At 47.1% G+C, this 24,063-nt stretch overlaps 1 protein-coding gene across 2 annotated transcripts in view; it reads left to right on the top strand.

Annotated features, from left to right (window-relative positions):
* The window catches only part of GRIK3 (glutamate ionotropic receptor kainate type subunit 3), a 196,611-nt gene that overhangs the window by 109,935 nt on the left and 62,613 nt on the right, over window positions 1-24,063 (top strand). For both annotated transcript variants that reach the window (XR_001516150.1, XM_015572874.1), the window contains exons 2-3: window positions 11,167-11,343; window positions 20,624-20,881. Coding sequence is in view for 1 of the 2 variants with exons in the window: in XM_015572874.1 (XP_015428360.1) it covers window positions 11,167-11,343; window positions 20,624-20,881 (435 nt within the window). In the remaining variant the exon portion in view is untranslated. The remainder of the gene's footprint in view (window positions 1-11,166; window positions 11,344-20,623; window positions 20,882-24,063) is intronic.

Here is a 24,063-nt window from a genome sequence, read left to right on the forward strand (position 1 = left end):
CCCTCCCTCCCCACTGGCTGCCTTACTCTCTGCACCCCTCAGATGCTGCCTCCTCCATGAAGACACCACTACCTTCTACTCTCGGAGTCTCCCCTGCTGTTCTTACACGTGGAGAGTTTTTACCCCTGTAGTGTTTTTATTCGTGCCCCTCCCCTCCTCTCTCTCCTCTTCCAAGCTAGGAGCTCCTGAAGGGCTGGCATATGTCTGATGCCTCTCAGACTCACCCAGTGCCCTGCATAGAGCCTTGTACCCAGTTGTAGCCTATAAACTGCTTGGGGAATGGGTGGATGGATGAACGAGCGAACGCATAGACTCCTTGTCGCCCCTCCCTTCCCTTGCCCATGACCCCAGAAAGCCCGTGACCTTTTCTGCTGGGCACTGCTCTCCCTCAGAATCCACCTCCTGTGCCTCGTGGGGAAAGCCAGCCAATGTGTCCCTACTCCTTTGCCTGCTGACACAAGGGCCCAGAGAGGCCCAGAAGGCAAGCTCGAGGCCCCGCTAGGGCTCCAGACGGGCTGGCCCAGGTGCAGCAGGGAGCAGAGCCTGGCTCTTCCCACCCATGGGCTGCACGGAGCCTCAGGGCCCTGGCAGGAGAAGAGAGAACCCTGATCAGAACAGACAGGGCGGTGACCCCGGGAAGAGGCTGTTAGCAATAATCTCACTGATCAGCGTCTCAATTAATCTCTGTGAAACCTTAGAAACTTCAGAAGAAGAACAAAGCAGCCTAGAAAGGAAAGAGCATGCTCAGACCCCAGAGAAAAGACAGTGTCTGGGCCTGGTGCTGGGAATGTAAGTGTCTCCTGGGCCGTGGCTGCCAGACAGACGGTGGTGGCATGATGAGGCCCTGCCTGAGTCTCCTGGGCTCACTGACCTCACAGCTGGGCCAACCCAACTGCTTTGCCGGGGCCCAATTCAAGAAGAGCACAAAGTTGTTCAAGAGGAAGAACAATCTCAACAGACTCAGACCAGCCCTCCACAGTCATGAGGTCTTGGGCTTAAGCAAGGGACTAAGCCTTCCACTCCATCTGCCCTAGAACCTGTGCCTTGGGGGACTTCTAGGGCCGTCTGCCCAGAGGATTGGGGGGGCAGGGGGGCTGTCTCCAGGATCCTGGCCCTGAATGATGAGGTGTGGCAGAGCGGCAGTGACAACCCTCCCGTCCTGGTTTTTGAGATCACATTCAGCTTAACACAGCCACCGTCGCATGCTCACCTGGGAAGCAAGGAAATCCCACCATTTGGACACATTTCCGGAGATATAAAAAGAGCAATCTTAGAAAGATGGGCATTTATGCATAGTGTATTCAGAGTGTTCTCAAAACATGACAACGTGACTTAGTAGAAGGAGTAAGAAGAAAGTTGGTCCCAGTTGGCACAGCCAGTTCTGTTCCTGCTTCCCCGACCCCGGCCTGAGTTCCACTGTCGGTGGATGAGGTTGGGTTTGAGCAGTGGCCTTCCTGTTGTGCTCAGTAAGGGGGTTGGGGGGGAGGGTCTACGAGCCTTCTTAGGAACGGTGGCATCTACTCTCTGAGAGCCCATCCGGTGGAAATGGGCTTGGGCAGGGGTGGGCTGGTGAACGTGGGCTTCAGGGGAAAAGCCCTCATTTGTAGCATCTGCTTATCTCTGTGGTGAAAATACTCTCAGTGTGGCAGATTTCAAGCACCGATATTTTAATACCGGGCTTTCAAAATTCCTGAAAATGTATTGACTCTAGCAAGCTGGCTTTGGTTGCAGAAGAGGATGGGCCAGTTGGTAGTTTTAACGACATCCTTGGCTTCCCTGGCCTTAGTTTTCTCTTACGTAAAATGGGGCAATGATCGTTTCTCTCTGATGTGGCTGTAGAGGTTCTTGTGAGTAGAGAGCATTCAGCGGCATCCCTGACACATGATCAGTTGTTGTTGTTGTTGTTGTTGTTGTTGTTGTTGGCTCTACCCATTGGGCTTCCACTCGGGATTTTGTTTGAGGAAATGTCCCAGTAGCGCCGGGCTCCACCCCTGATTACATCTCTGGGATCCATCTCACACACACACACACACACACAGACACACACGCACACACACAACCTGTCCCATTTCCTCAGCAGCCCTGGTGTCTCTGCTCCATTTTATTAAAGCAGAAAGCAGTGGAAATTATTTTCATAATGAACTGGCTCTTCAAATTAATGCCAATTACACTATGCAATCATGATTAAGATTATGCATTAATCAACAGTGCCAACCTACTTATTAGCCTCTTTAAATACCGATCATGAGGAATGTATGGGAAGGGAGAGAATGGAGAGGAGCCAATTGAATGGGGGAGCTGCCTCTAAGCAGAGCGGGTTGCTCTATCCAGAAGCCAAGACCCAGAGCAGCCTTTCTTCCATGAAGCAGAGTTTGAGTCAGAATCCAAGCCATCAGACCCTGAGCTTCTGAAACCCCTTCCACAAAAAAGAGTGGGGGCCAGAGGACCCAGAAGGAAGAGGGTAGAAGGAAGAATCCTTGATGGTTTATCAATGGACTAGTGGCCCAGTGCACGAAATTTATGCACGGAGGTGGGGTTCCCTCAGCCCAGGCTGCACCATCTCGCAATCTGGGACCACTGGCTCCTAACCACTCACCTGCCTGATCGCCCCTAACCACCTCTGCCTGCCGGCCTGATTGCCTCTAACCAGCTCTGCCTGCTGACCTGATCAACACTTAATGGAGGCCAGGCTGCTGGCCAGACTAGGGGAGAAAGAGAGAGGCAAGTGCTGATCAAAAGCTGCCACAGAGGCAATGGATCAGTCCCTGCTTCTCTCTTCAGGCCTCTCTCTGGCCCTGATTCGCAGCCCCCTCAGTAGTCAGTGCTGGGGCACCACGCCTGCAGGACTGAATGCAGGACTGACTGCAGGACTGACTTCCGGTTGGTGGAGCTTCGGTCGTTACGACCCAGGGTCTTTATATATTAGGATGCGGTTTAGTTCCCCCTGCTCTTCCTTCAAAAGCACCAACTAATTATGATTGTAACACCTCCTCTCCATGTCACCCCCCCCCCAAAAGTAATGTCATCCCAGTCTTAGGACAGGACCTCTAGATACAGAGCCTAAGGTAGGGATTTGGATGCATGGAGTTGATAGAGAGGAAGAGCATTCTTTAGGAAAAAGAGCAGGGGAGTGAGCACAGCAGGATGGGGAAGGCAACAGGACTGGGGGCAAGGATGTGTCCTCAGGTGATATCAAGGTCAAGGGTGTTGTAAGGGGCACAGAAGCATAGATGCCACAGAATGATCCCCACCTTGAAGCAAGGGGACCACCCTTTTGAGCTCCAGTATTACTCAGTCATTGGCTGCAGACTGCCCCTAGGGCAGAGGTGAGTGGTGTAACCTCTGGCAAGGTAGCTTCCTTCAACTCAGAACAATTCTCTAGAAAACAGAGCAGTCTATGAATGACTGGAACCAAGACTCAAACCCAGGTCTGCATCCAGAACCCACTATCTCTGAACTCTATGCTTTACCAAATATCTGCTGCCTGGGTGTCCCAGGACATTCAGACTGCATCTCTCCCGCCTCTGGGATGCTCCAGGCCTTCCAGTTGCTCCTGATCACTTCCTTCTCTACTGAATTTTCCATCTCTTCTCTCATTCTACCTCCTGCCCTGTCCTCTTTCTGCCCTGATTCATCCTGGGCTGGGCACACTGCCCACCTTCCTTCACTTTCCCCAAAGAGCACAAGCTGGTGTCAGTTTTCTACAGCAGATTTTCTTAAACGCCGGTCCTGTCAGGGAGGGAGGAGACAGCACAGTGCTGGCTAACGAAAGCTGAGCACCAAGCGTGATAGCTCACACGGCCCAGTCCAGCCACAGAGGAGTTCTTACCAAGCTTACCTGCCTTTGGGCCTGGGTTATTTTCTCCTCCTCTTTTTCCCTTTATTGAGCCCTCTTCATACCTAGTCCCTTTCTCTTAGGCCCTACTCTCCCATCCTCCCCATTCAGAAACTCAGCATCTCATCTGTCTTTTTCACACAGCAATTTAGGACTATCATAGTCATATCTTCTCCATCCAGGCCCTAAGGTGCTTTTACCTCAGAGATAAAGGCTGCCCTTCCCCTAAAATGGGCACAAATGACAGCACATGTGTATAGATTGCCAAAACTGTTCATCACCTGTTTGTGTAAATAAAGTTTTATTGAAACCAAGTCACACCCGTTTGTTTACATATTGTCTATCGCTATTTATATGCTACAGTGGCAGAGCTGAGTAGACCATGTGGCCCACAAAGCCAAAATATTTGCTATTTGGTAAATTACAGAAAAAGTTTGTCAACCCTGGCCTAGAATGTGGAAACTCAAAATTGATTTTGTTTTTCTAGACAGCATTGCCTCTCTCCCCCTGTAAGAATTCCTCACTGTGTGCTATGCATTTAGTTACAGTTTCCTTGCTTCCTTGCAAAAATCAAACCGTTGAAGTATGCACCCCATTTTACAGATGGAGAAACTGAGTCTCGAGAGATCAAGTAATATCAGTAGCTGTAACTAGGATTTGAACTGAGGCATGGCTGCCCCTGGAGCCAGAGCTGGGAACCTCGTTCTTCACTATGGCAGCACTCATCTGCTGGTTACTGTTGGATGAGCCCTCCGTGAGAGCAGGGCCCCTGTGCTGACTTCTCATGGTATCCCAGCTCCCACAGACAGCTTAGCATGGCAGAGATCGGTGGGTGTTCATGGAACTGAATTGTTTTCTGAGACTGAGCCTGGGCTTGGGTGTCAGTGGTTGAGACATGCCATCACCATTGTGAGACATTAGCCCCTCTCTCTCCTCTCCTGCCCACCTACCAAGGTGTGAGAAGCCAGGAAGAAGGTGTCAAGCCCTAGGAAATGGCCTTGTCCCACAACCTTTGACCCTCATTTGGGAATGGGATCTGTAACGACCAGAGACCTCTCCCCAGGCTCTCTTCTTTAGTTTCTACATTTTAAAGTAAACAAATAATACATTATTTATTGTAAATTACTTGGAAATATCAAGAAAATGCAAAAAAGCAAGATTAAAAGTATCCATAAACCCCTTCTACCCAGAAATACTCACTGGTAACATGCTGATACAAATCCTTCTAGTCTTTTTTCTATAATATAAACATGTGCTTTTGGTTTGATAAATAGCTATCACACTGTAATATGATTTTGTTGCTTGAGGATGGGGGGAGAGAGAGAGGGGATGGGCATTTCCTATGTTATTAGGTATTCGTTAAGAGCATCTTTTAAAGCTTTTTTCCTTATTGCCAAAGCTATCACTCAATGCAGAGGACTTGGGGTGGGGGGAAGCACCAAGAGAAGCAATCCATTATCTTTTCCTTTCTAGAAAGAACCTCTGTTAACATTTTAGTGTATGCCCTTCTGCATGCCCTTTTTGATTTTAATTGGAATTCCATTAAATTTATAAATTAATTTGAGGAGAACTGACATCTTTACAATATTGAGCCTTCCCTTCCAGGAGAAAGTTATGTCTCCCCATTTATTCAAGTCTTCATTTATATTCCCCCGTAAAGTTTTGTGGTTTTGATGATATAGGAATTGCACATTTATTGTGAACTTATTATTTTTTTGCTGTTGCTGTTGTGAATAGGATCTCTTTTTTCTTGTAATTTCTCACTGTTCACTGCTGGTGTAGGGGAGGGTTGTACCTGTTTCTACGTTTGCAGATGTGCCCCATCATGAGCTCTCTGTCTAGTTTCTACTAGATTTTCAAGAGCAAACCTAGTAGAATGTGGAGGGTATCTGTCAGATACACTGAGGGAGAATGGTGTAATCAATCCCTGTGGAAACCACCACCCAGCCCCAGCAACCCACGACTCAACCTGCCAGACCCACACCCCCTTTGCACCCGATATTACTTAGAAACACATCCCAGACACCATATCAAGCCATCCTGTCCCCTGACTATTTCATTTTATTTCATTTAATCTTTATTGTTGAGATTATTACAGATGTCCCTTTTTTTTCCCCCCATAGTTCCCCTCCGCCCAGTTCCCACCCTGCCCCAGGCCCTCGCTAACCAATTGTCTGTGTCCACAGGTAATGCATACATGCTTATAAGATCTTTGTCTAATTTCTTCCTGCCCACCCCCACAACACACACTCCCTTCCCTCTGAAAATCGCCAGTCTGTGCCATTTCCATGCCCCTGATTTTATTCCATTCACCAGTTTATTCTGAAATTTTACTCATTTGATTTTTAGATTTAATTGTTGATAGATATGTATTTGTTGCCACTTTGTTGTTCATAATTTTTATCTTCTTCTTCTTCCTCTTCTTCTTAAAGAATACCCTTCAACATTTTTTATAATACTGGTTTGATGAACCCCTTTAGCTTTTTCTTGTCTGTGAAGCTCTTTATCTGACCTTCAATTCTAAATGATACCTTTTCTTGGTAGAGTAATCTTGGTTGTAGGTCTTTGCTATTCATCACTTTGAATATTTCTTGCCACTCCCTTCTGGCTTGCATAGTTTCTGCTGAGAAATCAGCTGACAGTTGTATAGGCACTCCCTTGTAGGTAACTAACTGCTTTTCTCTTGCTGCTTTTAAGATTCTCTCTTTGTCTTTAGCCCTTGGCATTTTAATTATAACGTGTCTTGGTGTGGTAATCTTTGGGTTCCTCTTGTTTGGGGTTCTCTATGCTTCCTGGACATGTAAGTCTATTTCTTTCACCAGGTAAGGAAGTTTTCTGTCATTATTTCTTCAAATAGGTTTTCAATATCTTGCTCTCTCTCTCCTTTTGGCACCCCCATAATTCGGATGTTGGTACGCTTGAAGTTGTCCCAGAGGCTCCTTACACTGTCTTCATATTTTTGGATTCTTTTATCTTTTTGCTCTTCTGGTTGGGTGTTTTTTGCTTCCTCACATTTCAAACCATTGAGTTGATTCTCAGGATCCTCTGGTCTACTATTGAATCCCTGTATATTATTCTCTATTTCAGTCAGTGTATGCTTAATTTCTGACTAGTCCTTTTCTATTTTGGGGGGATTTCTAGAAGATTCTTGAGTAACCTTATAACTGTGGTTTTGAACTCTATATCCAGTATTTTGCTTTCTTCCATTTCTTTCATTTGTGACATGTTTCTTTGTCTCTGCATTTTGGCTGCTTCCCTGTGTTTGTTTCTATGTATTGGCTAGCTGCTAAGTCTCCTTGAGTTTGCTTATAACTGTGGGTTTGAACTCTATCCAGTAATTTACTTTCTCCCCTTTCTTTCATTTATAACATGTTTCTTTGTCTCTGCATTTTGGCTGTTTCCCTCTGTTTGTTTCTATGTATTGGGTAGAGCTGCTAAGTCTCCTTGAGTTGATAAAGTGGCCTGGTGTAGTGGGTGTCCTATAGGGCCCATTGGCTCAGCCTCCCCAATCACCTGAGGTGGACATTCTAGGTACACCCCTTTGTGGACTGTGTGCACAGTCTTGTTGTAGTTGAGCCTTGATTGCTGTTGGTGTCACTGGGAGGAATTGACCTCCAGGCCAATTGGCTATGGGGACCAGCTGTGACTACAGTGGGAGAGCTGCTGTGCAGAAGACACCTTTATGGAGCATGACTTGCTTCAGTGAGGTTTTTGTGCTCACTGAGTCTTCCCCTTGAGTGTGTCACTTATGGATAATCTGGTATGGTCCTACACTGACCACTGGGTACACTGATCTTGGGTCTCCAGGAAGGTGCAAAGTCAGCCACTGCCTGGGGTCACCCAGCAGCTACAGAGAGATCTGTAGATTCCTCCTCTTTGTATTGGGTTTGAAAGTGCCCAGACGAGGCCCAGCTGTGAAGCAAGGCAGGCTAGTGCTGGTGCCTGGTCTTGGGCCTTTTATTGATACCAAACCAAACCAGCTTCAGCTTGTTTGACAGGTTTTAGCTTGAGCAAGGACAGGCTATTCATATGCAAAAGCTGCTGCACTCAGCTTGGGTGGGGTTATAAATTGGATGGGGCGGGGTCTCAGGGAATCTTCAGGGCAAAGCAAATAGAAATGGCTGCCAGTCAGCCCTGCAACTGGGGAGATCCCAGCATAGGAACAATGACCACTGTGAGCACCTCCACTGGAAGAAAGCAGCCCCCAAGTTCCTGCCCTGCAATGCCAGACAGTCCAGTTCCTCCTTGTATGTGTCTGGGTCCCCCAGAGCTTCACCCAGCACTGGAGCTCCGAGGAAGCTGGAGCTTGTAAGTTCAGTTTGTGTGCCAGCCTTTTAAGAGGAACAACTGTGTCTCCAGCAGCCTCTGTGTCTCTGAGCCCCAATCCCCACTGGTTTTTACAGCCCATAGTTCTTACTGACCATAAGGACTTCTTTTCCCAGCTCTGGGATCCTGGGCTGGGGGTCTGGTGTAGGACTGGGATCCCTTGCTCTTCTGGGCGGCCTCTGCAGAGATGGTCTCCCTCCTGATTAAACAAGCAGCACACGTGGGTGCTGGACCAGCCTGTCCTCGCCTCTGCACCTGCTACCAGTCTCAGTGTGCTTTTTCTTTACTTTTCTAATTGTAGGACTTCCATTCAGCCAGCTTTCTGGCGATTCTGGATGATGGTTGTTCTGTATTTTAGATGTAATTTTGATGTGGTTGTGGGAGGCAGCAAATACAGGCATTAGCCACGTATCCATCTTGATCTCTTATCCCCTGACTATTGATGCCTGCAAGGTGTTCAGCCATATGGGAAAGTTTTCACATATTGAGTGACCTCCTACTTTTGAACATTAAGTTGTTAGTGTTTTTCCAATATTATGCCAAGATTATCTTTATACATAAATGTGTTAATGCATCTCTAACTTTTGCTAAATTTATATCCCTAGAAATAAGTTATAATGTATTTTGATCATTTATTGTCCTTGCAACACATATACACAATCACATGATCGCTTTTCTGACAAGAACTAGAACACGTGTTCACTGCAGTACTCTAGGAAAATATAGAAAAACACAGAGAAGGAAATTAAAGTCACCCATAATCCTACCTTCTTCACGTTTGGGGATGCATTCTTCTTGTTTTATTCCTGTGTTCGGTTTGCTTGTGAACACCCACCCACACTCACATTCAGAGACACTGCGCTATGAATTGTGAGCCTGCTGGAATACCGGGGAGTGCGAGGTGGGCGGAGAGAGGCGGATTTATTTGTCCACTTTTTAAAACATTCACTATTTACAAAATTTTTTCAAAATGATTGAAACAACCCAAATACCCATCCACTGGTGGTGAATGGGTAAATAAAATGTGGTAGACCCATAGGAAGTAATATTACTTACCAACAAAAAGGAATGGAGAGCTTACACGTGCTGCAACAAAGATAAATCTCAAAAGCATGATGCTGGGTGAAAGAAGCCAGATGCAGAAGACCACAAATTGCATTATTCTAGCATCGTTCCATTTATATGAAATGCCCAGTAAAGACAAATCTCTAGAGGCAGAAAGTAAATCAGTGGTTGCCGGGGTCGGGGGTGAAAGCAATGATGGAGTGTAAGTGGGCACGAGGGAGCTTTGGGGTGATGGAAATGTTCAGAGACTGGGTTGAAGTGATGGTCACAAAACTCAGCACATTTTCTAAACATCACTGTGCATTTAGCATGAGGTGAATTGTGTGGGATTTCTTAAATAATACCTCAATAAAGTTTATTTTTAAAATGAATAAAGGAACAAAACTAAAGTTTTATTTGGAAAATATAGAAAAGCACAAAGAACAAAATCTCCTTCCTTCCATTACTTTCTTGCTCTTTAATCTTTAATCCATCTGGAACTTACTTTGATATGTGGCTTAAGATTAGAATCTAACTTAAATTTCTTCCTAATCATTGAATAATTGTCTCAGTACAATTCCTGAATAATTCATCTTTTACCTACTAATTGGAAATAGCCACCTTTATTATATCTTATATGCTTATCTCTACTTGAATCTCTTTCTAGGCACTTTTTATCTCATTCTGTTGATCTATCTGTGTTTTCATGTACCATAAGGAAGGACATAGTTTTAATTATTTTGGCTTTATGATACATTTTAAATCTGGTGGTGCAAGTCACCTCTCATCTCTTTTTAGACCGTTATCGCCTGTTTAGTCTTCCAGATGCATTTTAGAGTCACTTTGTCAAGTAAAAGAAATATCCTTCTATGATTCTAGTTGGAATTGAATTAAACTGAAAATCTAATTTGGAGAAAACTGACACCTCTACTCTTGAATCTAAATATCCAGGAACATGACATGCCTCCTCATTTAAGTCTACTTTTATCTCTCTCACTTACGGTGTTTTTCTCATTTCTATTACTAGGGATTACACACTTATTATGTGGTTTGTTGTTAGTTATTTAATATTTTGTTAATATTGTAAAGGATATTATTTTGCCATTGTTTACATACTGGTTGTTGCTTATATAAAGAAACACTTAATTTGTGCTAACTGGTTCTTTAAATGGAATCATCTTCTATTTCCTACTAGTTTTTATGCTTAGGGATTATTTTAAGGTTTTTATTTAAGGAAGGCATATATATCATTTTCAAATAAAAAAAATTTTCTTTCAAAGAGGTATGCTTCTAAATTCTTTTTCTCTCTTATTTCATTGATTAATGGTGTAGTGTGAATTCTTCCCCTCCCCCTTTTTTTCTTTAATGAGAATGTCTTCAGTGTTTCACCATTTGTGAGATATTAAAAACTGATTTGAACTAAAGATGCTTCAAGGAATTATCCTTCCGTGTGCTAGTTGATTAAGCATTCATAACAGCAGTAAGTATTGGGTTTTACCAAATGCCTTCCTGTGTTTTGTGAGTTGGTCATACTTTTGTTTCCTGTAAACTATTGATGTGATGGAATGACATTCATAGATTTCTTTATATTGAAGCACACTTACATTCCTGGAATATAACTCTGCATGGTCATGGTATGTCATCCTTGTAATATTCTGGTAGATTCTACTTGCTAGCACTCTATTGAGAATTTTCATAGCAATATTAATAAGTTGGTGATTTTATTTTGGCTCTGTTTGTCAGTCTCTGTTATCAGGAGTTTGCTAGCTGAGTGAAATGAACTAGGAGGATTTTCATATTTCTTATGCTCCAGCACAATTTCTGTACATGGGAATTATCTAGGATGTTATTGAACACTTGGGAGGGGGGAGCTTGTCCATAAAACTTTCTGAAGTCAAGCATTTTTAGTAGCACCCTTTCCTTCCCCAGCACATACATTCAATTTTACTTATCTCTTGCAGGAGGAATCTTTGAGTATGCAGACGGTCCCAACGCCCAGGTCATGAATGCCAAGGAGCATGCCTTTCGATTTTCTGCCAACATCATCAACAGGAACCGGACTCTGCTGCCCAACACTACCTTGACCTATGACATCCAGAGGATTCACTTCCACGATAGCTTTGAAGCCACCAAGAAGGGTGAGTGTGCTGCCCTGTCTGCTCTCTTCCCTGCCTGAGCAGGGTGGGCGTTTGCTGTCCAAGGTGCTGAAAATACTCCAAAGTTTTGGATGGGCTTGAGGCTTAGATCCTTTTCCCATCCGGCTTCGAGACCTGTATCAGTCCCAGTTCACTTCAGGATGAGTCACCCCAGGGACAGTAGGTTGTCCGTCAGGAGTTCCCATGCCACTGTCAGGGGCCAGGAGGGAATGAGGGCCATGGGAGCATGCGGGGGGTAGAGTATGAGGGGTGAAGGGGTGGGCCTGAGATGGGGCTGAGGAGCTAGCAGTATGGAGGGCAGCCCAGGTCTCAATGACACCTCTAAACTGAAGACATTTTCAAACTTGTCTTTATTTCATTGAACTTCTACCCAGAATATAAAAAATTGAAATGCATATAAAACAGAATATGTATAAGTTAAAATATGCAACATTTATTTGCCATAAAAAGACTTACTAAAAACAGCAAATCTGCTTCTATGACTTCAACAATTTGACCCCAGAGGCTATGGATGACATTGACCTCAGCATTCAATGTTTTCATATTTTGTTTGGGCTACAAAATAACAAGAAAATTGTAATTCATAAAAACAGGTGGTAGTAAATTCAATCAGCTTTTCCTACACCTGAATTTTAAAAAAAAAAGAATTTTACTATTGGGCATCATTCTTCTTCATCAGTGAGACATTTACAGTAAACTTCAATCACTGCACAGAAGAGACTGGAGAATTTTATTCCAGGGGGAAAAAGGTAACTTATCAATACCTGAATGAAATAGCAGTTTCCAGTGTGGCACATTTGAGTATACAAGTATGCTCTCTTGTTACTGTGTTTAAAAATATGGTCCATATACATATTTAATTGAAGTTTAACTTAAAGGCTTAGATAACCCTGGAAATAATTTCCATAGAACCCTTGAGTTCCATGGAACTTCATTTTAAAATCTTAGGTCTAAGGACTCTCATCCCCAGGATAGAATAGGTCATCCTTCCTATAATACACTATCATAGCCCCTTGCTTTTCTTCTTCAAGGCTATTATCACAATTAATAGTTAAATAATTGTGTGTGTTTAATGTCTTTTCCTTTCTCTCCAACAACATGAAGGGAAGGCTTCCTCTTTTTAACCAATATAGCCCTGGCAACTGAAAGCCTGGTGTGTAGTTAGTGCTCAATGAAATGATCATCAAGTGAATCAATGAATGAATGGCGTGAGAACAGGAAATGGGAGTTTGAGCAAGAACTCTGTCAGTTGAGCTTAGGGACAACATCATCCGTATATCTTGGGAAAATTTAGGCCCATCTACAGGGCACCCTTGGTCTTTCTAATGGATTCCCAGTCGCTAATGAAGGTTTCCTGAGTTCCCAGGAGCAGATTTGCCAAAGCTATCTGCTGCTGGCTCTGTTTACCCACAAAGCACCATTGTGGGTAAACATTTCAGCATACAAGAGCAGAGAGGCATGGGCTTGCAGCCAGACTGCCTGGATTTGTGATATTAGTTGTGTGATCTTAGTCATCATTGGAGCCCATATGGGCATGTGCAGTCTAGCTCCAACATGACCTTCCAGCCACATCCATACTACTCGCTAGCTCGGCCTCTGGGTTCTAGCCATACCTGCCATCTGCAGGTGCCAGGCTTCCTCCCACCTCAGGGCTTTTGCACATGCTATGCCCTCTGCTTGTAATTCCCTTTCCCTTATAAGTCCCACCTCTGCACTTCCCTTTGTCTAGCTAGCTCATCCTTCTCTCAAACCTCTGGGCCTTAGGGCAACCCTTCTCTTGCCCCCAGATAAGGTCAGCTCTCCCACTTCTATCTTATAACACTCTGGACTTTTCTTTCACAATTCTGAGCCCTGGGGTGTGTGTGCGTGTGCGTGTGCGTGTGCATGTGAGTGTGTGTGATTATCCATCTATTCTGCCCTTTGCCTTTTCACTGCTGTACTTAGTACCATTGCTCAGACTTCTGCTCCCACGCACTAGTTTTGCCTAGTTTTGACCTTGACATACATAGAATCTTTTTTGAGTCTTGCTTCTTTCACCCTATGACATATCTGTGAGATTCATCTGTTGTTGAATCTTTTGTTGAACCTATTGTTCTTCAGTGTTGCATAGCATTCCATTATACGAATATACCCCAGTTTTTCAAAATAAAAAAATAACTGTTGGGCATTTGAGTTGTTTCCATTTGTGGCCGTAGAATAGCACCGTAGGTGTCTCTTGGTGTACCAGTGTGCACACTTTTTGTCGGATGTGCACCTAGGATTGGAAGTGTGAGGCCATAGGATGTGCAAACAGCCCAACGGCTTTCCCAGGTTGCCGCACCGATAGGCACTCCCTCGGCGGTGGATAGCACTCACCTGGCTCCACATCTTTACCAACTCTTGGTAAATCACTTTTCTTTTCACTTTGGCCTCTGGGTGGTTTCTATAGTAGGCATCTCATTGTGGTGTTGTTTTGTATTTCCCTGATGACCAGAGAGGTTGGGCATTTTCTCATATGCTAACAGATCATTGGAATTTCTTTTTGTCCCTAGAGTGCCTTTTTGAGCCTTTCAACCACTTTCAAAAATCCAGTTGCCTGTCATTGTCTTATTGATTTGTGCAAGTCTTTGATAAATTCTGGATAAGAGCCTTGGTTAAACGTACATGTGTATTGCCTATATCTATGACAAATGACGTTGCCTGTTCACTCTCTTAGCAGTATCTTTGGAGGAGCAAAGTCCTCCATTTAGAGAAGTCCAATGTATTGATATTTCTCATTATGGTTAATGCCTTTTGTGTTCTGTCTCTGTCTGTCCCAAGGTCAGGAAGACATTCTCCTAGTTTCTCTGCGAGAAGCCCTCTGGTTTTGTCTGTCCCGGTTAGCTCTGTGATCTGCCTCAGATCAATGTCTCCCGTCTGGTGGAAGGTAGGGGTCGAGGTGATTTTTCCCTGCACCAAGCTGCTGGGAGTGAGGACTGCTTCAGCTGCTCAGGAGGGCTCTGTGGAAGTATCTACTGAAGCTAAATGTGTGCCTGCAAGGATGTTCCTAGCCACTTTATTAATAGTAGCCAAAAGTGGGAAATAAAGACCTCCAAGAGCAGGAGAATGGAAAGATTTTGGGTATAGTTATACAAAGGTATTAGAATCAGCAATAGAAAAAGAACAAACTCTTGCTATGCCCAACGTCGTGAATGAACCTCACAACTGAGTGTATAAACAGTGGTAACCTCTGGGGGAGGGAGTAGTATACTACTAGTAGTAGGGTATTAACCGGAAGAGGGCAGGGAACACCTTCTTACGTGTTGGACATGTGCTATATTTGATACAAGTAGTAGTTATATGAGTACAGTTCTATGTAAAAATCCATAAAAGTCCGTGCTTAAAATGAATGCACTTCACTATATAATGTTGTTATCTCAATTTTTAAAAAAACAAATAGCTCCTCTCTGCCTTCATTCGCCCTCTATGTCCCTCTGATAATATGCCAAGGATGGACCCGTGCTGTGGTTGGAAACACCACTCTGACCATGGAGGCATGCCTGCTGTTTGATCACGCTCCCCACTGGGCACCCTCCATCCCTTGGGGAGCCCTTATTCTGTGATCTTTATTTTTCCTTTGATCTTTGGCTTTTTTAAATTCTCAGGAGCATCGTTAGGCCTCTTCCAGGAGGGTGATGTTGGGCCTAATTCCAATGAACCCAGTGATAACTCATTCTCCCTAGGCAGGGGTGCCTGTCTGGATCCAGCCATCCCAGGCCATGCGGGTGCGGAGATGCAGAGGCATGGAGCCTGGCACCGCCTGCCCTGCCAGCTCTGGTCGAATTAGTACTTCCCTCCACAGAGGCCCAGGAGGCCTTTCCCCATTAAAAGGGACTTCCACTTATTGTCTTTATTTTTCGATGTTTGGTGGGGAATTAAAAGATAAGTGACTGCCAGGCGGCGCCTGAGCCTGCAACCCAGAGAGCGTCTGTGTTTTCTTCCGAACCCGGCCAGAGTGGACCTGGAATCGACCCAGCACTCCCCAGGCTCCTCTGCCTTCACTTATTCTCTGGGCTGCTCAATTCCTTTTAAGACACAAATTGATTGGGATAATTTTTGCTATAACTACAATTGCCATGGAAAGGAGGAGGGGGAAGTGCATTCAGACTGTGGACTCCTGCAATGACTGTGAACCATTGAGTTACTGTAAAATGACCAGAAAATGGATTTAAAATTGAAGCCACAAATAATGTAATTACTGCAGTGTGTGCACAGGGCTGCCAGAACAAGGGTTGGCTGCTGCCCTGGAAACATCTGGAAATAAAGCTGCTACTGCTGCTGCTGCTGCTGCTATAACCCCTGCCATGGTCCCTTGGAGAAAACAGTGTTCTTTCAGACTGGGAGATTATTAGAGGGTGGAAAGAACATGAAGGGAACAAGAAAAGCGGTGTGAAGAAAGAGCAAGGAGGAGAAATAGGTGAAAGGCAGAACTGATGCCTCCTGCCACCCAATAGTGAGATCTAATCACTATATCTCTGGCAGAATGAAACCCAGTGTGGTCATCATCACATCAACACCACTGTCAACACCAGTGCACCATCAGCAGTTACTGTCATCACCATCAACAATGGTTTCATCTCCACTCTTAGCCTCAACACCTCCATCACCACCCCTACTGTCACCATCACTATTGCTGCCATGACAGGAGCATCTCTATCATCAACAACCCCATCTTCACTAACATTACCGTCATCATTTCTTACCATCACCATCTTCAGTTACAGTCATGGCATTGACATAATCATCACCAATCTTATCAACACCATCAATATTTTTATCCCCTTCCCTCTTATCCATGTTTACATCGCCATGATTATTTCTACCATCATCATCACAGTCACTGTCATGGCATTGACATATTTACCACCATCCATCCCATCATCATCCTACCATTATGTCACAACACCATTGTTACCATTAATTCCACCCTCATTAATGGCATCACCAGGATCAGCAACAGCCCCACGATATGGTCTTCACTGTTATTACTATCATTACAGTTACCTTTACCAGTATCACTACAATCAGTGTCAAAATCCATTGTATAACTATACCCCAATCTATCCATTCTCCTTCAAGATCACTCTTACAATCCTCTACATCATCATAATTTGTGGTTGGTCTACTCTCCCCTACCTCAGTCAAACAGGGATACCCAGACCTTGGACCTGCAGGGGGCCATGATCTAAGAGGTTGAGCTGGATGAGGGTGGGGGTGAAAGGGCGGCATTTGCCTTCCTGCCTCAAGACTTAGATCAAAGGGGGAAATCCAAAACACAGATTCTGGGAGGTGGTAGTGAGAGGAAGTGAGACACACAAGTCATTTGACTAAGTCATCAATCGGAAAGTCCTTGAGGGAAAAGAGAAAGAGTAGAGACAGGAGATGATGGAATGGAAGCCAGGGATATCAGAGGACAGCTAGAAGGTTCAAAACAGAGGCAGGAGGCAGAGCATTAGAGAAACCTGCAGATTCCATCAGGTTCCCAGGCCGTCTGGCTGGGCAAGAAGGAGTGACCAGACCTGGACAGCTGTCACTTCCTCACTGTCACCATCTCCTCCATGTTGGTTTCCAGACTCCGTGGCTCATACATGGTCTCTTCCCCCAGGCAGCACCTGCTCTTAAGGGGACTAAGTGGTGAGAGCAGACACCCACACACCGAGACAGCAGGAGAACAGCATGAATGGGCAGTGAGTACAGGTCAAGGATCGGCTTCCTTGGGACAAAGGAACAATTTACCAACACACTCAGAGTTCCTATTTTTGAAGCATTTATTATCACTGGAGTTTGTCTCTCACACAGTCACCACACAGAGTGCTGCTAAAGTGTATTGCTCTAGGGTGACAATAACAGGGATTTGACCTCCAGTCCCACAGCTATAGGAGCACAGGAAGGCACCAGGAGCCCCACTGTGCATCCTCTCCCGAACTTGGCATTGGCCAAGAGGAGTCTTGGTGACACAGGAAATGCTCTCTGTACAGGCCCCACTACTTCCCATACAGGGTTGCCCTGTCCCATGTTCCAGATAGTTCTGCAGACTGCTAACAATAACCAGCCCACCTCCCAGAGTGCAGTGTCTTTTACGTAAGCCATGAATGGCATTCTCTTGTGTTCTTAGGGGGAAATATTTTCAGGGAAAATAAACACTTTATATACCAGAGTAATATCTCCTATTCCCAGGAAGCAGTGAAGGAGGAAGGAGAACATCAGTGGAGAGGGAAAATACTCAAAGATCACACATTCTCATTGGTTTGAAACTACCTTGTATCCCTGGATCCATTGGTACCACACTTAGGCCAGGCAAGAGGGCCCTTTCCCAAGGCTTGTGCTTTGGAGATGCTGCCCTTGTCTTCTTCTGGTCAACATCTCCTCCCAGAATAGGAGTCAGTGGGACCAAGGGGACTTGCCTATTAAGACCCTGTACCCTGCCCCTTTAATCTTTGCTCCAAGTGTCCAGAACCCTGAATTTCCTGTCCAGTAGCCTGCATGAGCCTCTTTCCTGAGCTGCCCCTACAGAGAGGGAGCCATGCTGCCATGGTTGCATTTGTAGACCCTATCTAATCGTGACATGAGAGAGGTGTGGACAGTCCCTTATGATACAAGGGGGAGCAAGTGGTCAAACAGAAGGGGACAGGATGGGGGTGGTGCCACCTCTCCCTACATTACTGCATATGATAAGTCCCCATCCTCACTTTCCAGGATGTTCTATCCTGACTTTCCAGGTTGTGATGAAGGCATGTTGTCAAGTTGGGGGTGGGGCAGAGCATGTTTTATGTAACAGTTTGTCAGCTTATAACATTTAACTATTTAGCCATATGGTATATGGGCCTCCATTTGTACTCTGTCCCTGGACCCTACAGATGTTAGGGGTGGACCTAAGGCCAGAGGTCATTCCCAGAGGCCCTTGAGGCAGCCAGGATGCATCTGCATCCACTGAGTATCCATGTACTCTGTCTTGCCTTCTACAATCATCTTATGTTCATACATGTGCATGTAGTTCCTTCTCGTGGCCACAGGCTGGTGAGTTTGCTGATGCTCTTCAGTTAGGACTCTTCTGGTTGCAAGTGACAATAACCAAATCCTAACAGGTTTAAGCAAAAAGAGAATGTATTGGTTCATGTCACCAAACTCCAGGCTTCTACTTGATCAGGGCTCATATTTCTTTCTCTGTCTTGGCTTTGCTCATCTCCACATGGACTCTGTTCACAAACGAGCTCCACACTTTTTTTGTACAAGGTGGCTACTGTGCTCCAGATCTTATCTCCTTCCAGATCCAGTTACAGAGGGCATGTGCCCCCTTCCCAGTGCCTGAGGTCTCATGGCATCCCATTGCCTCTGGCTGGTCACATGACCATTCTCTAAACCAATTGCTATGGCCGGGGGGAGGTCAGCCTAGGCTCTAAGTTCCTAGCCCACCCCTCATGGGTTGGGAGTGAAAAAAGCAATGGAGCCCTGAGGTAAAATAGGGACAGTTTCCAGAAGAAAGGGCAGTGGCTCCTGGGGAGCCCCCCTCTTCCCCCTCCCGCTGCTGACTCCATGGCCCTGAGAGGTTCATTTTATGGGTCTTTCAGGCACAATCCTTGTATGAGCCTACGCCCCCCTCAGAGCCCCAGCTGCCCTGGGTCTGCTCAATTCACGCTGTGCTGTGCCCACTGCGGTTTGGCCTTCCCAGAAGCATCTGCTGTCTGATCTGCCTGAGCCCTTGGGCCTCCCCCAAGAATGTGAACTGTTTGAAGTCAAGGATTCAGCATTTGTTCACTCAGCAGATGTTGGTTAAGCACCTACTCAGATCAGGCACCGTTTAAAGCACTGTGGGTACAGCAGTAAACAACATAGATCAAGCCCTTGCCTCCTTGGAACTTATTATGTTCAAGTTGGAAACGAAGTCAACAAATGAACAAGACCTCTGGTGTCTTTAATATATAAGTAAAGCAGGGAATGGGGTTCAGGGACTGTGGCTGGATGGGACTGCTATTATGGGTTGGGGAGTGATGCCTCTCTATTAAGATGCACAGACACAGATACCTGAAGGAAAGGAGGGAGGGAGTCATGTGGATCTGAGGGAAGAACAGTCCAGCCAGAAGGGACAGCAAGTGCAAAGGCCCTGAGGCAGGAGTGTGCTTAGAGTGTGTGAGGAACATCACGGGAGCCAGTGAGCTTGAGTGCTGTCAGAATAGGAGGGAAGGATGGGAGAGGAAGTCAGAAAACTAGTGGGTCATGTTGGGGACAGGGGTGGGGAGGAGCTACAACAAATAGGGCCTTGTTGGTCGCCATTAGGACAGGCTTTTACCTGAGTGGAACAAAGGAGTGATGTAATCCGCTCAGGTTGTGAAAGGCTCCCTCGAGCTGCTGAGTGCAGAATAGATGGTAGAGCGGGTTTCTGAGGAAGCTGGGACCAGCGAGGGGCCTTCTGCGGGAATCCAAGTGAAAGATGAGGGACTGTCAAGGGCGGGGGGAAAAAATGGACACATATGTAATACCCTTTGTAATACTTTAAGCAATAAAAAAAAAGAAAGAAAGATGACGATGGCTGGGATCAGGGTAGGAGTGGGGAGAAGTGGTCGGATTCTGATATATTTTAAAGATGAAACAACAGGAGTTGTTGCTGGATTGGGATGTGGAATATGAGAGTATGAGAAGAGTCAGGATAGAGCCAGGGTCTTTGACATAGGGCACGGGGTGGGACCATGGAATTGCCGTTTACCAACATGGGAGAGGTCAGGAGGAAAAGAAGGGATTGCGTTTCGGACACATTAGGTCTGAAGTGCATCACAGACAACCGAATGGCAGTGTGGAGTGAGGGGGGAGATGTGCAAGTTGGATTTTAAGAAACAGATCGGGGCAGGAGGTTTAAGTGTAAACGTCACCCGCAAAGAGGTATTTTATTTCTATTTGTTTCTCAAGTTCCCACCCAGAACAGGGCATGATACAGAGCTGGGGATGCTATGACGATGAGGACATCAGAAGTCATCACTTCTATTTCATGAGCTCTGTGCTGAGGGCTTAGGGACATTAGCTTGTTCAACTTCCGATGAGCCGTGAGGCCGGCACAATTGCGACCCTGGTTTCCAGATGAGGAAACGGAGATTCAGAGAGAGTGTCAGTCATCCAGCCTCAGAGGGCTGCAGGGGCTGTTTGCCCATGTGTTTATGGGACCATCAAAACCATGGCCCCGGGACCCCGGGCCCCAGCTGCCTGACCAGACCCAGCACTGACCCCTGTGCATCCTTCCCTCCCTCTGCTGCAGCCTGTGACCAGCTGGCACTGGGCGTGGTGGCGATCTTCGGGCCATCACAGGGCTCCTGCACCAACGCCGTCCAGTCCATCTGCAATGCCCTGGAGGTGCCCCACATCCAGCTGCGCTGGAAGCACCACCCGCTGGACAACAAGGACACCTTCTACGTGAACCTCTACCCTGACTACGCCTCTCTCAGCCACGCCATCCTTGACCTGGTTCAGTACCTCAAGTGGCGGTCGGCCACCGTGGTCTATGATGACAGTACAGGTGGGTGGCCAGGCCTGACCAGGCTGGGGTTAGGGCACAAGGGGGCAGAACCCCGGGATCGAGCTCCTCACTGCTCGCCCAACTCGGCTGCCCCTGGGGAAAGGGTTCTCTCTCACTCTCCAGCTTCACTCAGTCACGTCGATGCTCATCTCTGCTCACTCAGCCCTGTGCACACCCGCCACATGCCCACTCACCCAGCCCCAGCCCACCTCGAGCCTGCCTCACACCTTCCCACCCACCTGCCTCCACCCAGCAGCATGCTCACATCCGTACTCAGCACACTCGCCCTGCTCCTAGCACCTGCACCCACTCCTGCTCAGCCGCACCCACACCTGCCTGCTTTCTCACACTCACACGGTTCCCTCTGTGCAGGCGTTGAACTCAAACCCTCCAGTGCACGTGCGCCGGCTCTGACGCTTACTAGCTGGGCAGCACGGGCCTGTTTCCTCTCTTCTTTCCTTCCAAAGACTCAAGTCCCAAATGTTTCTTAGTCCCACCTCTTAAGAGAGAGTGACCTTGGCAAGTCACTTAACCCATTTGGCCCCGCTCTCCGCACATCAGGCGAGAGCTGCGGCATCCGGTCCGGAAAGAGCCCTCCAGCTCTCAGCAGCCTGTGATTCAGTGTCAGCTCGATTACCTCCACATGCGGCGTGGGAATCAGACACTCAGGAAAGACATTCCGAAGTTGTTGATTTTGCTCGGGATTCGACCACCATCTGTTGAGGTCCTGCCATACCCAAAGCACCAGGCAGAGGATCCTGGAGGGCAGCGACCCCCACCCCTCTCAGGGCCTCCCGCACTAGTTCCCTGCCATTGAGGGGTGCTCCTGCCCAGCTCCAAGTCACCCCCAGTGTTTGTGCAGCCTGTAGGCTTATCTGTCTTTACATACCACTGTGAATGGTTGTCTTTGAGCCTGTCTCTCCTTCCAGACCATGAGCTTTCTGGGCCTCCAGGGTCTAGCACAGGGCCTGGTACAACACAGATGTTTATAAAGGTTTATTGAACTGAATCGAATTGAGTTGAATCGAATCAAAAATCAAGTTGAAATAAACTATAATTAAATGTTATTAGGAAACAGTGTGTTGGACACTGGAAAGAAAGAAGAAATGAGGATGCAATTATACCATCTTATTTTGAGAAGTTGATCAGGCTGTTGTAACTGGAAATTGAGAAGTTGCCATTGACTAGTTCCTCCCAAATCTCAGGTCACCTCACTGGACTGGCGCATGGTCACCCAAACAAAATCATGGTTCTCTCAGCATGCTAGAAGGGGTATACCAGTTACCTTTGGACAATACAGATGCTGCTTGGCTTATGATGGGTTTATGTTCTGATAACTTGGCCTAGAAGCCAAACGATGAATCTCTAGTTTTGACCCCATTGCTAGCATGCTGTGAAACCTTGAGAGGGTCACTTAACCTCTCTGGGCCTCAGTTTCCTTCTCTGCCACATGGGGACATAAGCCCCTCACCTGCATGCTTTCTAGGACAGGGAGACGGGTAAGTCGGGTAATGAATGCGGAAGTGCTTTGTAAGTGGAAAACATGATCCCAGCAACATGATTCACTGCAGATATTTATTCCAACAACATGATTCACTGCAGATATTTTGAGAGAGATTGATTAGGGAAGCAGCCAGGAAGGAAAGCTCATCTCGGGCGAACAAAAGAGCCTCGTCTTCCGCTGGGTTGGCCGAGACGAGCCTCTGGGCTCCTTCGGGAATACGCTGATGGGAAGGAGTTCTGACACTTGCTGCTGGAGAATGTGGGTCACCGACTGTTACACGGGGCATTGCACCTGCCTGACAGGACGACTGGCGAGCTCTGCTCCAGCACCCAGGCTGTCCCCGCCCTCCTGTCCTGGGTGCCTGCGGATGCCCATGTGCCTGCGGATGCTGGGCGTGAGTCTGAAAACCAAGCACGTGGGATCACTGTGTGCACTCTGGGTCTTGTGGGGAGCAGGCGCGAGCAGGCAGCATCCGTCAGCCAAACGAAGGGGTTCTGAGATTCGCGTGGGTGGAGGGGAGGCTGGGTGTGTGTTTGCGGGGAGCTGTGACCCCCTCCCTCCTCTGCTGAGGTCCCCTGGTATCCTCGCCCTCTTCCCCATCAAGTCTGGTATGAGGAGGCCCTGGGCCCCTATGGATCCAGCCACTCAGGACCCCCCGAGCCCTCTCCCAACCCAGCCACCTGAATCTGAGGCCTTCGCGGGGCTGGGCTCCTGATCCCACAGCCATGGCACAGCTTGTTTGGGAGGCTTCGGTCTCCGGGTTCTATTTCTGTCCTCCCCAGCACAGTGACATGAAGGACACCAATCAGATCGCATTCCTGACTCCGGCACTCAGGACAGGAATGAGAGGCTGAACAGACCCAGGCGTGTGTCCCCGAAATAGTTTTGGAAACAGGGGCTCTCTGTTGGAAGGCATCTTAAGTGGGCTGTCCATAGGGCAGGGGGTGAGGGGGGTTGTGTGGAGAGCATAGATAAACTCTGCCCAGACAGGGGACACTGTAACAGTTGATGGCAAACTTTAATCCAACACAAACTAGCTTAAGCAAAAAAAAAAGGGGGGCGGGGGGGGGGCGTTGTTGGCTGTTGTAACTGAAAGTTGAGTAAATATAGCTTCAGGTACTGGTTGATCCAGAGGCTTGAATGGGTATCATCCGGCCTTACTTTCTCCCCGTTTGGCCTCTCTGACTCTGCCCCGTTCGAATCCTTCTCGGGTCCCGTGTGGTGACTCCCAGGCTCACGTCCTCCTTGTTTGGAGTTGAATGGAAAGGGGGGCATATCTCACCATTTACCCTGGCACTGGACGTCACTCTGAGGACCAGCTGGGGGCACCTACCCTCTCTAAGCCCATACTCCTGCCTGATGGGCCAGGCTGGGGCCACCTGCTGAGCCTTGGAAGCTGGAGATGGGTCCTTCCTGGTCAGACGGCCTGAGAGAGAAGGGGGTCGTTCCCCACAGGAAAATCAGTGTGTTGTCATTGGGGGCGTGGAGCACACTGAGTGCACAGGGCAGCCGGGACTCAGCCCCGGAGCCCCGATTATGAGGAGGGGTCAGCAGGTGCTGGTGGTGAGTAAGGACCTGCTTGGGCCCCTGGCCTGATGCTGGCTTAGCCGCTCCTTAGATTGGGGTTGGAGGGAGAGAGAGCAGCCAGCAGGCTTGCTTCCAGGCTAAGCAGAGAGGC

The sequence above is a fragment of the Myotis davidii genome, unplaced genomic scaffold, assembly GCF_000327345.1.
Source record: "Myotis davidii unplaced genomic scaffold, ASM32734v1 scaffold88, whole genome shotgun sequence".
Taxonomy (NCBI): Eukaryota; Metazoa; Chordata; class Mammalia; order Chiroptera; family Vespertilionidae; genus Myotis; species Myotis davidii.